This window comes from Stegodyphus dumicola, chromosome X1 (assembly GCF_044657685.1).
Source record: "Stegodyphus dumicola isolate Sdum_Otavi_A_Nest chromosome X1, ASM4465768v1".
Classification (NCBI taxonomy): domain Eukaryota; kingdom Metazoa; phylum Arthropoda; class Arachnida; order Araneae; family Eresidae; genus Stegodyphus; species Stegodyphus dumicola.
In genome coordinates this window covers 33,414,094-33,428,180 of record NC_140780.1, presented here as the reverse complement: position 1 = coordinate 33,428,180, position 14,087 = coordinate 33,414,094, and the positions used below count along the sequence as shown (strand labels likewise).

At 35.6% G+C, this 14,087-nt stretch overlaps 1 protein-coding gene across 1 annotated transcript in view; it reads right to left on the bottom strand.

Annotated features, from left to right (window-relative positions):
• Positions 1-11,487, bottom strand: part of LOC118203337 (MFS-type transporter SLC18B1-like) — a 123,845-nt gene extending 112,358 nt beyond the window's left edge. The window contains exon 1 of the mRNA XM_085806993.1: positions 11,204-11,487. Within this exon, the coding sequence (XP_085663119.1) occupies positions 11,204-11,288 (85 nt within the window). The 5' untranslated portion in view covers positions 11,289-11,487. The remainder of the gene's footprint in view (positions 1-11,203) is intronic.
• Between the last annotated feature and the right edge of the window lie 2,600 nt (positions 11,488-14,087).

The window sequence follows — 14,087 nt, the reverse complement described above, 5'->3', positions numbered from 1 at the left end:
CGCTGCTTTCAGAATACGTCATCTACGAGGAGCATAAAAGTCCATGTTTGAGAGCAAGCCCACATGTTTCACTGTGACAGTGACATCAGAAATCTGAGATAGCCAATTTGTAACAATAACCTCCAGGCATCATTTGCCTGCAGAACTGCGACGGAGAGCCATGGGGAGACTAGAGGCAGGACAAACTCAAACAGAAGTGGTCAGATGGCTAAATGTGAGTTCTTCTGTGGTTCATAGAATTTGGAAGCAATATCAAACCACAGATTCGGCATCTAGGAGGTTCAGCCAAGGACGGCCAACTCCTAAGACGAGCGCCGATGACCGTTATTTGACATTATACGCACGCAGGAATAGAACCGCTACTCCGACTCTTCTTAGATCCTCCCTTGCTGCAGCCACCGGAAGGTTCGTATCAACGTCAACTGTGCGTAGAAGGCTTCACGAAGGTGGTCTGTATGCGAGGCGACCAGCCATTTGCGTGCCGCTCACGTCACGCCGTAGGAGGGACCAGTTTCAGTGGGCACGACAACATGTCCACTGGACGCCTGATCAATGGAGGGCGGTTCTCTTTACGGATGAGTCCAGGTTTAGTCTAGAAAGCGATAGTAGGCGTTATTTCATATGGAGAGAACCTAGAGCCCGTTACCATCCGTCAAACATTCGTGAAAGAGATACATACGGAAGGGGCAGTGTCTGTGTTTGGGGTGGTATCTCTTTGGGTGGACGCACAGACCTCCATGTCTTTCCAAGGGGAACCGTGAATGCTTAGATTTATAGAGATGACATCCTTGATGTTTATGTGCGCTCATATGCCGGGGCAATAGGTGATGCTTTCCTGTTACAGAACGACAACGCAAGACCACACAGGGCTCGCATAGTAGATGATTATCTTCAACAGGAAACAATTATGCGCATGGAGTGGCCAGCTCGATTCCCGGACTTGAATCCTATCGAGCACGTTTGGGATGCTTTAGGAAGACGTCTAGCTGCTCTCAATATGCCCCCTCAGACCCTTGTCGCGTTTGCAACTGTTTTGCAAGAGCAATGGCTTTCGCTTCCTATGGAACTGATAGACCGCATAATTGAAAGCATCACACATCGCTGTATGTGCTGTATTGCTTCTAGAGGCGATCATATTCCATATTGAAGTCACTTTTCCTATAGCAAACTGACACCTTCGATTTGTTCGTTTTATACATGTGCTAATTTCTATACTGCCATATTCCTCTGGTAATTTTTTTATGTTATTTGATACCTTACTGTGTGTTGTATATTGTGGGGGTAAGTTTCATTAAATTCTACATGCAACTTTTGCAGTAATCGTGATTTTTGTGATTTTTCCTTAATTTATGATAACCAGTGTATTTTCACTGTAGTCTTTGCAAAGCTTCCAAATAACTCTTAAACTACAAAAGAGTCTTAAAGACAAATAATCCTTATTTAATTTAATTCCATGTTTCACTTTGTCTTTACGGTTTCCATTATAACCACTGATTCCGCTGTTAAGCCAGCAGTTGGTATCATACTGTGACCCAAACTGCATGACAAAATCCAAAGCATTAAAATCTTAATCAAGGTAATTGTTTTAAATCTATTTTAATTAATAAATTGAATGAGGTTTTTGAAATGCTTGCCTTTTGCAGGTACTGTAATATAGACTTCCCTAAACTCAATATTTTCTTGATTACACCAAAATTTACAGCTACATCAGAACAGTGCAATAGAATTTATAGCTTTAATTGCAAGACTTACTTAATGATTTTAGTTCTACAAGTGAATTTGAGACAACCTTGCAAATTTTGCCGTCATTGCAAGTCAACATGAAAGCGTCACAAAGGTCTAGACAGAATGAAGGATATTTCTATCATATTTTTATACGCAAGGAAAATATCTTAGGCTTTATATGGATGAATTGCATTTTGTATGCAATTTGCATCATATTCGCATCATTTTTGAAGACGCATCATGTTTTGAAGACGCGTTTAGAATACAATTTCGCCTAACTCTGCTTAGTGACACCACTTTCGATAAATATTTGATTAATTAATCACATTGGTGATGCTGGAAAAAAAGTTCTTGTCTTAGCAAGAGGCTTATTTCTAGCTGAATAGCTGTATTAATGCAATATTTTTGTAGGTGCAGAAGTGCTAAGATACAAATTTACAGCCCCTTAGTGATGCTATTTCTCTTATTAATACAGCTATTCAGCTAGAAATAAGCCTCTTGCTAAGCCTGTAGAGTCATTAGGTTAATTGGAAGCAGGAAAGGTGAAAAACATGCAACCTCCTTCCCCGGGAATCGAACCACGGACCTCTGAAACACCGGCTCAGTTTGCTGACCACTACACCACGAAGGCACGTCAGGAAAGTGGGATAAATACCTTATATACTCCCCTTTTTAAAGGGCGACTAGGGTTTTATTGGACCTAGTCGCCAAATCCTGGGCCAAATCATCATCCACAAACCTTTTAGTTCGGGCGCCACTGTAGAGACATCAGGTATTTTTTGGAAGCCGAATAGATGAAAAATTAACATCCGCCTTCGCCGGTAATCGAACCACGGACCTCTGAAATACCGGCTCAGTGTGCTGACCACTACACCACGAAGGCACGTTAGGAAAGTGGGAGAAATACCTTATAAGATAAGCCCTTTTTATTAAATTCCATGTCTTTGAGCGGATGAGAAAGCCATTATCTTGTACAAAAACAGTCTCACTGATTGTAATAACCTTTATTATGATTTTCTTGACATTTCTAACTGCAAGAAACGCTTCATATTGAAGTGGTAAGTATTTCATTCTAAATCTTTATATTCCTTGTAGATTTCTTTCTGCCATAAAAATAGGTTTAAATAGCGATTCGAACAGATTTTTTACTGACTAAAACTTTGGGACTAAGCTTGAAAAATTTAAAGAAATCGCAAGACCATCGTAAAAATTAGACCACCTTAAAAATGAATAAATTTAAAATTTAAAAGGTTATCGTGTAGTTATCCCTTTGGTAAACGTCTAGGGTGTTTCCTTTAATAGAGCAACATGGGACTGAATTTTTTTTCTCTGAAACGATATGTCCACCAGTCTGATATTTCCAGGGGAAAAACATATTTGTCATGATCAGCTTATAGAGTCATCAGGCTAAATTGAAGCAGAAAATGTGAAAAATACACAGTGCCCTTGTTGAGACTCGAACCTGGACCTCTCGAATACGTGCCGAGTGCGTTACCGTTACACCACGAAGGCATACTGGAAGGAGGCGACTGGGGATTAGGGGACCCAATCGCCAAATAATGGTGGTGACGAATTATTGTCCAACACCTTTTAGTTCGGACACCACTTGTAGAGTCATTAAGTTATTTTGATGCAGGAGATATGAAAAATGCCCAGTGCCCTTTCTAGGATCCGAACCTAGACCTGTCGAATACGCGTCGAGAGTGCTACCGTTACACCCCGAAGGCATGCTGGAAGGAGGTAGGAAATATTTAATAAGCTCATTTCAACTGTGGTAAAACATGTTAACATAATATGTATATCTTTCAGATTAGATATTGCAATGAACAAAGAACGAAATATTAGAAAGACACTCTATAAAAACTTTGCATTCGCAATACTTACTTTGAAACGAAAACACTTGTAAGAACAACATATTAATTTTAACATAATAATTGGCAATATTGACGCATACATATTTTTTCAGAAAATTGTTCGGCGCGTGTTGTTGTATTAGGGAAATAATCCAAACTTTTTAACATCCTAAATTCTTTAATTAAATTTCTGGAGAGCTGTGGTATTACTTCGATTATTTGCGTAATTTGTGAACAGATGCTTTCCCAGGGTTAAAGACTGCATATTAAGAATTTTTGAACTTAATTAAAAAGGGTCTGTTCTATAATCTCAAAAATTAAATTCATGTTGCTATGTTATTCAAACTACTGCAATTAAGAACTAAGCATTTCGCATTTTAATATAAAAATAAAAGAAGTGTAAAAGTCTTTACACAGCTTATATACGTCCTTGTATTTACACTGCCATGGTAACTTACTAAACAGCCTTAAAGATCATACTAGAAGCCACTTTTAACAATCCCTTGTTTTTCAGAATGAATAACCGAATACCTTTTTAACATGACTGAAAATCAAGAGATTACTTCGAATTTCAGGCTATCTAATTTTATTTATTTTGTGTTAGGCACGATTTTGTGGTATTCTGAATAATAATTACATCTCTTGGTTCACTGATGGCACAGCCTCACGAAGTTATATTTACTCTTTAGTCTAGCAAGCACGCAATAATGTTTGTGTGAAGTTTTGCAAATTGATTTTTTTGTAACAGGACAGCAGTTGGCGCAGTGTTCGTTTTGTTATAGGCATTTAAAGGTAGGTTTGACTGCTGTATTTATGATGCTTTCACGCAGCTCAGGTTTGGACATGAACAGCACAAGTTGAAGTTACTCCATCACTTGTCAATTAAGAATGATCCAAGTCTATCTAGTTGCTTTTGAAGTTTTTTGGATTGCATGGTAAATATTTACTTTTGTGTTCTATACTGTTAACGTATGTTTTTAAAAATTTAAAAGTTTGGGTCGTTTCTGGTACATATTCAGATTTTCTATTTTAGCACTTTTAATGCTAGAACTTGCAAATTTTAGACGCACCTAGCAGGAAAATTTTGAAACTAGCATTGAACAGTAAAAAGGACACTTATAAATATAATTTTAGCATTTTTTTAGCATTAAAGTTTCTTTTATTTTTCAGTACAAATATTTTCTTTGCGTGCATTGCTATTATGCAGTTACTCTGTGAAATTTAATTATTTTCTTGTTCTTTAAGTATATTTTTGAGAAGTTGGCAACAACTGCTTATTTCCCAGTCGGTTATATGCTTGTCGCATAGCTTTTTCTCTTAGTGTATCACCTTCTTAGTGAGCACTGATGTCCCAATGCCAGGTTAATGTTTATTATGTGCTCTGAAATCTCAGTTAGTAATCACAATGTGTACTTCAGCCGGTTATATGCTTATCACATAGCTGTTTCTCTCTCAGGGTATCACCTGCTTGGTGAGCACTGATGTCCCGATGCCAAGTTAATGTTTATTATATGCTCTTTTTAATCACAATGTGTACTTCAGCCGGGAAAGAAGTAGAGAAACTTATAAAAAAAGCAACATTTCTTTAATAACAAGCAAAATTTTGCATAAACTTAAGTACTTTATTTATAAGTTTATGCCAAATAAATTACCTGTTTTGATAAAGCTCAAATATCAGACCTTTGTATTTTCAAAATTCAATTTATTTTCAAATATACCCAATAGCCCTATGTATTTAATATCATTAAGAGTTAATTATATACTTAATGACCGCAGACAGAAACATAATTCCTTTTATGAATAGAAATATAATAAGTTGTTTTTACTCATGGTAAAACAACAGAAATTCAATGTTTGTATATACAGCTCCAGCTGTATTAGTTGAGCAGCAGTACAGCTCCAGCTGTATTAGTTGAGTAAGCAGTACAGCTCCAGCTGTATTAGTTGAGCAGCAGTGGGAATTGAACTCCAACTTTGGATTAATTAGACACCACTTTTAAATTAACCTCCAACTTTAAATAATAATTTATTGAATTTTGAAATTTTATTAAGCGACTTTAGTGCATGAGGTGGTAATTTGGTCAAGCCTGTACTGTAGGCCAGATGCTTGAATCTGAAATTCTGGATTTAATCCTACTGTCGTGAGTAGCGATTTATTTCACTTATCCGACGGTAACATCGGAATAAGTCTACGAATTTTATCGTGACGAGGAACGCAGAATTGCGTCTGTCGTTGGCATGGTCAGAATTGTGTCTTGGAGTTTTTCTGACAGTACGGATTTGCTCAATTTTGTTCCACTTTAGAACCTGTATAAAAGAGGCTGTTGTATGCCACCATTTTTGAGCTTTTAAACGGCAAGTACCTTAGCTCTGTCGCGGAAGTTAGAATACAGACAAGAACTTAATAGGAAATATTGTTCCGTCTCAATGCTTGATGTGTAACATTAAAGAATTTTAAATGATATATATGCCTATTTTACGGAAGGATTTTCCATATCCAAATGCTTTAAAGTTCAGCTGTGTAGCTGTAGCTTGCTAATGATAAAAGCATTTTTGCTACTTCTAGATTACTTACTTGTAAGAAGTAGACATGACATTACTATTTAAAAATATGTAAGGAATAAAATTTAAGGATTAATTTCATTTTTATTCTTTGTTGCGAATTTATCAAACTTGATAAATAAAATTATATTTTAATCATGCTTCAAGTATTTAATAATTTTAAATTTGTGAAATGGAAATGCTCAGCTTTCACAAATAATGTAATTTTTATTTTTACATCCTGCATGTTAACTCTTTCCGGCACGCTACCTTCTAAAGTCGGAGTTTTGAATACAAAAAAAAAAAAAAAAAAAAAAAAAAAAAGCAGGCAGTCTAATTAGGCCTAGAGGAGTACACAAGTAAAATTTTGTGAAGATAGCACTTATCGTTTTAATTCTGTGGGTGTGCCCAAAGTGGCACGCTGATTGAATAGAGTTTCAAGAAAGAGTGCTGAAACGAGCATTGTTGTCAATGAACTGACCCATGAGATGCGGAGGAACAAAGAATACAGACTCTCAATTTTCCTAGATTATCGGTGAGCCCAGTCTGGGCACACCTAGGGTTCACAGTTTGATTTTAGACAAGATTTCAAGGCAAAAATTTAAAACTAATACAGAATAAGGAGATTAGCGTACAGCCAAAAAAAATAACATAGACATTTCTTTTCAAACAATTCCTTTTACACCCTAAAAAAAATTTGGAAGATTTCTTTGAAAAACGAGGGTTTTAAAAAACTAAACATGGCTAAAATATATGGACTGGTTTGTGTTGAGCTGCCATCTACTATAAATAAAGAAAGTTCAGAGTAACCTATAGTAACCTATAAATCCTTTTTCATTCAATTTTTCTGTGCGTACAGAAGGAAATTCTTAGGTGTGTCCAGACCGGGCACACTGCGCCGCAAAAGGTTAATAAATCTTTAGCGTGCATTTAGGAAAGTAATATTTTATAAAAACATTTTTAATAATAGATTAAAAATGCATAACAATTTGTAAAAAATAACACATAACAGTATACAAAATGTAATTAGAATCATGCAAATTGTTTTATGCTTTTACATTCATATAAATATGCACTGTCCAATGGTGAAACCATGGTGCGCACAGTGCAGCGCAAGTCGGTTAGTAGGCAGAACTTAGACATGAAAATAAGTAAAACTAGAGTTTGATGTTCTTAGCTTCTTTTCCGAAATACAAAGAGTGCAAAATAGTTTTTGTAAAAATTCAAGCTACGCACTTGATGAAAAATTGCAAATACTTTTTTTACTATAAATAAGCGTTACATAACAATTTAATTATCTAAATATTAAATTCTAGATTTCAATTTATTTCTAATAAATTAGTGAGGGGTGTGGTACTGAAAAATCTGAAGAAAGGTGTGGCCAGAGCCAAGACTTTTGATCTTATGGACGTGAGAAGGCATTATTTTCTTTAGCTTAAAAATGGAAAAATGCATAGACTCCCTCTTATGGGGGGCCCTATTCCAATTTTGAAGCAGAATTCCCTCGAGGGATGAGTTTATAGTTATTCCACCCGTCTTCCTCTGCCAGAAAACCATTTAAGAAGACTTTTGGCTAGCCATGTATTTTAAGCGTCCTCTTGTTGCACAGTCACTGTACATTGACAAAACACATCTGAGCTATCTCCACAATTCAGACCCGTGCCTAACAATACGGCAAGCCAGCAATGCTAGTATAGCTATGTCGATCAACGCGAGGGTTGATCCTCGCGCAATCCTACATGGTTTTTTTTTTTTTTTTTTTTTTTTTTTTTTTTTTTTTTTTTTTCAAAATGGCTGGCATTTGCCTATAACGGCATTGTCCACTACTAAAGCCAGAAGTAGTAGCCATTTTATTGTGGAGGCACCTAATAGGCGGCCACCGTTACTTTCTATGAAGGGACATACAATTTTACATCCATGCCTTCTCCAGGATTCGAACCCGGGTCCTTTGGTATCGCAGTCAGGCTTCCCTAACCACTAGACCGTCTGGGCGGCATCCTACATGTTATAAGGTATTTCTCCCACTTCCCTAGCGTGCCTTCGTGGTGTAACGGTAGCACGCTGGGCTGGTATTCCAGAGGTCCGTGGTTCGATTCTCGGCGAAGGCGATTGCATATTTTTCATCTTTTCTGCTTCCAATTAACCTAATGACTCTACAATTGGTGCCCGAACTAAAATGTTTGTGGATGATGATTCTCCGCACCCAGGAATTGGCGATTAGGTCCTCTAAAACCCTAGTCGCCCTTTAAAAAGGGAAGTATATAAGATATTTCCCCCACTTCTCTAGCGTGCCTTCGTGGTGTAACGGTAGCACGCTGGGCTGGTATTCTAGAGTTCCATGGTTCGACTCCCGGAGAAGGCGGTTGTTAATTTTTCATCTCTCTTGCTTCCAAAAAATACCTAATGTCTCTACAATGTTATGAACTGTTTTTATGCTCCACCTTATTTTACGCAATTATTTTTACAACTATCTCATCTAATTTTCAAAAATCATTGAAATCAATAGTTTTTTTATTTTATTTTTTTTTTATTTTGGGGTTCAATAGCAGTGTACGTTTAGGACAGAATAAAGAGCTTCAAAATTAGGTCTAAATGATTTTGAAGAATCACCCATTGGTTATCACAATCGTGAACACACATTTTCTTAATATTTTTAATAATAAAAACAAATACAGTTGCTGTATCAGCTCTTCCCTGACAAACTTTTCGCAGAAAGAATAATACTAAAATTTGAAAATTAAAATTTAAAAATGTTAAAATTAAGATTTGCCACTTTTTCTTCCTTTTTCTAGCATCTTTCAGCCTTTCTCTTGTATTCTGTTTATTGAAATCTAACATAAAAATGAGATTTTCATTCGCCAACACTGTATATATATAGGCAAAATATTTAATTTATGCAAGAACAGAAATAAATGCTTTCTGGTTTGAATTTGAAATTAACATTTTTTCAATTCTAAATAAGCACATAATCATTAGCAAAATTTCAAGATCAATGACCACAATTTGAAATTAAAGAAAATAAATAATAGATTTTCGAATTAAAACATGAAATATGATTTATCCTCTGAAATAAAATATTTAATATTTTTATTCTACCAAACTCTAGCAATTACAATTCTTTTATTTTAAAAATAAGTGTTCGTCTGACCAATATGATATATCATCATTTTAAAGCCACATCTTTCAATTGTTCCTTTAGACAGCCTTCCAAGTTTTAAATACTAGTAGTTGAAAAACTCTTATAGTGAACTGTATAGACATTAAGTTATTTTTTGAAAGCCGGAAAAATGAGCAACGCCCTCTTCAGGAATCGAACCACGGAACTCTGGAATACACGCCCAGCGTTCTGACCACTACACTAAGAAGGCATGCTAAGAAGGCGAGAGAAATACCTTATAGAGCTTTAATATATACTATATTGAAAAATTAATTTTCGGTGAATGCAATGCATTTTATTCAGAATCCTCTTAAGGCAGCTATCGTATGTCTTCCTGTAACTGATTAAAGAGATAGCCTTTGCCCTAAGTTTAAAATATAGCAATATATACAGAGATTTTTGAAGGCATACCAAGAAATAAATTTCAAAAATAATTTCAAATTCATATTTTAATGAGGAGTTTCTTTGATCTATTGATTTCAGAGGCTGAATATAATGGTAATTTATTGTAATTAAAATTTATTTGTTCCTTTCTATATAATCGAAACTAAAAATACTGATTGGACAGTTTTGGACATCAGTTAACGACAGCTTAACTAAAGTGACATACAAATGTATCTGCATACGTCTAGTTTTTGTGTTTTTGTGTGTATCCAATTCTGGATGTAATGAAAGATGATGTGATCATTTCCGTTTTAGAAAACAATCGCCAAAAATATTTTTCTATAAAAATGTATGTGCCAATATAACGCTTCCAACAAGAAATTGTCATCAATTCATTCCTCTGTCATCCTTCTGTCATCAATTCATTTCGATTCAGATGAAACTTTACTTGGCATAAGAAAAATAGACCTCTGGTTTAGTTATTTTATTAGAATGGAATGTAGTATCACACCTTAAAAACTTAATTAACTTTGAAATTGTTAACTTAACTTTGAAAACAGGAACACGGTTATAAAATATGTTGAAAATGTATTGAATTTAACGGTGGCCAGTAGGTGTTGGTGCATTTAATTATGGCAAAGCACACTAGGGGTATCTGCTTATGGGGAGGGATGCCTTCGTGAGAACTTTCTAAGGGAAACTGGCTCGTATACACGTTACACATGGGGAAAAACACGAAAACGCCCATGCAACCAGCCCGTTCGCGGGATTCGAACCTTGGACCGAACTACAAGTGTTCAGCGACTTTACCGCTCGGCCACTGGCGGTGGCCAGAAGGCAATGCTGGCTCATATATCATTCCATGGAAATTTATTTGATGTGTGTTGACTCAAAAACTGAAAAGAAAAACAGGGTTGACGTAATCTATCGCTGTCATGTTTCAGCATAGTTTCTTTGTATTTTAATTGTATTCGCATTTTGTTTGTGGTCAGTGCTTTCTTTTTATTTATCTATCACACAGTTGCTTTTCTTCTTTTATTAGAACATTTCGGATCTGCCATTATCATATGAATGTTTGCGGGTACTACCACAGAACTAACCTGTTTTTCATAGTATACTATACACATTCGTATATTATGTATAATTTATACTATAGTATTTGTGAATCAGCGCTTCAGATACTACCCTAAAGTTAACCATTACACCTTTTAATAATTCTCGCCTTCGATTTTTCACTTTGTTCCTCATACAAAAATTATTTTTGTTATTTTGAATTTCAACAGCGTCGTTTGTTATGTAATTCAATAAGTTCGCTTCTTTTACCGCTAATGATGTGTAAGAAATGCCAGGGAAACTATTATCATTGACATCTGTAAGTAACTCCTCATTAATACAAAATATATATAATTTGGTAAATCTGCCTTCAGTGTGTACCAAATATTCTAAGAAATGAATTATTCTCCTTCACACATCATTAAGTATTATGAAAAAAAAATCAGCTAGTTTAAATACCGTTAACAAATATAAGAATAAAAACACTTACATGAAGCAGAAGACGTGAGCAACAATCCAATCCTTTCATCTGTTACCGCAGGTTGCAAAAATGGCTGCGCTTTTACTCCATGCATTTCTAGTGCTGAATAATTACAATGAAATATATTAAAAACTCGTAAATAAACTTCACACAAAAGTGTCAAACTTATCGTTTACTTTCAGATTGAAATAAGCATGTGCGTTATTTCTTCAGCAGAAATGCATTGTGGGTAATCGCTCATTATTTTTTTACTCTGTTTCCGTCCTGAGACCTGTGTGACCTCGAGATTAGGGCCGGTTTGATTCTTCGTTTTGTTGGGTTGCTACATAAATTATGCAAATGAGTAGGGATTTTCGGGGATATTATTGGGGAAATTTAAGAATTACCTGATGACGTAAATCACATCAGTTTTTGGTCCGTTCGAAATAAGCTCCCTTCTATTGCCATTTACATATTCCAGAACTGCATTTAAAGCCTTCTTTATGAAATGGATTAACACATTCTCAAGGACAAGACAGCATATGCCGCTCCATACATAGCGCTATATGCCGCTTGGCTTTTATACGTTGACGAAAGTAAAGCGGCGTATTCCGCCAATAAACATACTCCCAAGGGTAAATATTTACTCTTCCAGCAGAAACCATAACATATTGTGAAATACCTCTGGGTGCTGATGTTATCTTGTGAGGCATTTGATTCAGATATTTGTAGTGGGAATTGGTGATTTAGTGTATTTATATGTGCACAGTGTCTAGAAAAGTCATTATGAAGCCTTTATTTTCACAATCATTAGTCGTAAACATAACATTTCCAGCAGCAAAATTATTTTAAATTACCCATACGTTCATTTTTTGGTATTTTTTTAATTTAAAAGAAATCAATTTAAAAATAATCCGAAACCTAACTTTTTATATTGTTCCCGTACTTACATTTGAGGAAATATTTTCTTTGTTATAAAAAATAAGGTTTGACGCCCGTACGACAAAAGTTGACCGAGGTCATTTTGAAATTAAGTATATGTGTCATCATTTTCAATTTGCCTTGAGGACGCCATTGATAAGTACATTAGAATTATTCCGGGTTAAGTTTCTCCCCTTAAATTTTATTCAATGATATTCTTTTGTAATTTACTCGTGTCTAACGTTCTTCAATTTACAGTTCTGTTATTACAAGTATGCGGGAAGAATTTTCACACAAAGTCAATTATAAGTTTTCGAACGCTAAAAATACATCATTAATACTGTCATAAGGTTTTATTATAGCTTAGATAATAACGAGCTGATAATCATGCGAAAAAAATCATTAAACAGAAACTATTTAACTTACGCAAATAGTGTTAGGAGTTGGCTATTTGCCCAAACTGAAGTCCGATAATGTTTTTGGTTCCCAGGAGTTCACTCAGTACGGATGTGGCGATACCGTGATACCCTAGCCCTTCTGAGGATCACTCTCTTGGTGAGAAAAGGATCGTGCTTACGGAACTCCAGTCATATTTCCTCCTTCCATTTTCTCCTCTTTTTATTAGTTAGTTTACCACTTTTCATTTCCTTGTTATTTTCCTTTTCAAAGACAGGGGTTCAAAAGGACATGCTATTACATCCCTTTGTTTCCAATTTCTCAAGCAGAGAAAACCGTGCATGGGAACCTGTGAGGCTGAAAACAAGAATCATGGTAGATGTAGGGCGAGGTACTGTCTCCAACACACTGCATTGGCCTGTGCTCCAGATTGAAACAGAAGGCACTTAGTTGTTCCGGTAGTGTCAATCAACTGGCATTAGTGCCAGTGGCTTGGGATAAGCTTTCTGGAGAATCTACTTTCGAGAAAACTAAATGTGGGGCTTCAAACTACGTATAGAATTGGTCAGTCCTGGCTCGGAAATCTGCGTACTTTTGTTGGACTCCGTGATGGATGGGGCCACTGGTACGAATTTTCGTTTATTTTAAATATGATTAAAAAATCTTAAAATGTGTTAATGAAAATGATTCGCTATGTAAAAAACTGAAAAAAAAATACAAATGATAATCTCAAAATAGTCTATTACGCTTTCTTGTCATTAACAGCTCTATTGGTATTCGCCAAAAAGTGTCTCCGTTCCTGATACGTTAATACACGCTATACTGTATGGTAAGCCAAATAACATCAAATGGCTGTAATGTGGATGTCTTCTAATTGAAACTGCTTCTCTAACTCAATCCATTACCCTTCTTAAATTGAGAAAACTTGGAAAAGTCGATGTTAACATGTCTGAACACAAATCCTCAACTTACAGTTGAGGTGTTAGTTCTGAGATCTTACGTATCACAACAGGAAATTATCTCAAGATCCTCAAACAAGATCAGCTGATACATAATTCAGAGTTGGCCGCATTCGAGAATGCCCTGTTGTGCCATATTGGTCTGTGGAAGGCCGTGACAGTGAAAGTGACAATGACCAGTCAACTGCGTCATCTATAGATCTACACAGGTTGTAGTTTTATTTAGAGCATATAGAAAATTTCCTCTACAGAGATTGTAAGTTTGCTGTTATGAAAAATAACTTTGCTTTTTCAATATAGTATCCTAACATGATTTTCCTGGTGACATGTGCGATCTCTTATTTGAAACACGGCTGTCTTATGTACTTCCTTTCTCTATAAGGGTTCATTCTGTCATTGAGGAATATTGCATATCTGATATTAATACCCAAGCAGTAAAGCATTCTGAAATGTCACTTTGGGTAAATCTGCAATTTTGGCTTCTTGATATTTTCATCCATTTTGACAGAAGGAATACTGATGATATGATACATAAGCAGTTTTTTTTTCTGAAATATAGAGACAAGTACAAAAGTAACATTCCCCTATGCACAAATAGGTAGAAAGCAGCTGGTCTTGGAACGTCTTGGTCTTGGTCT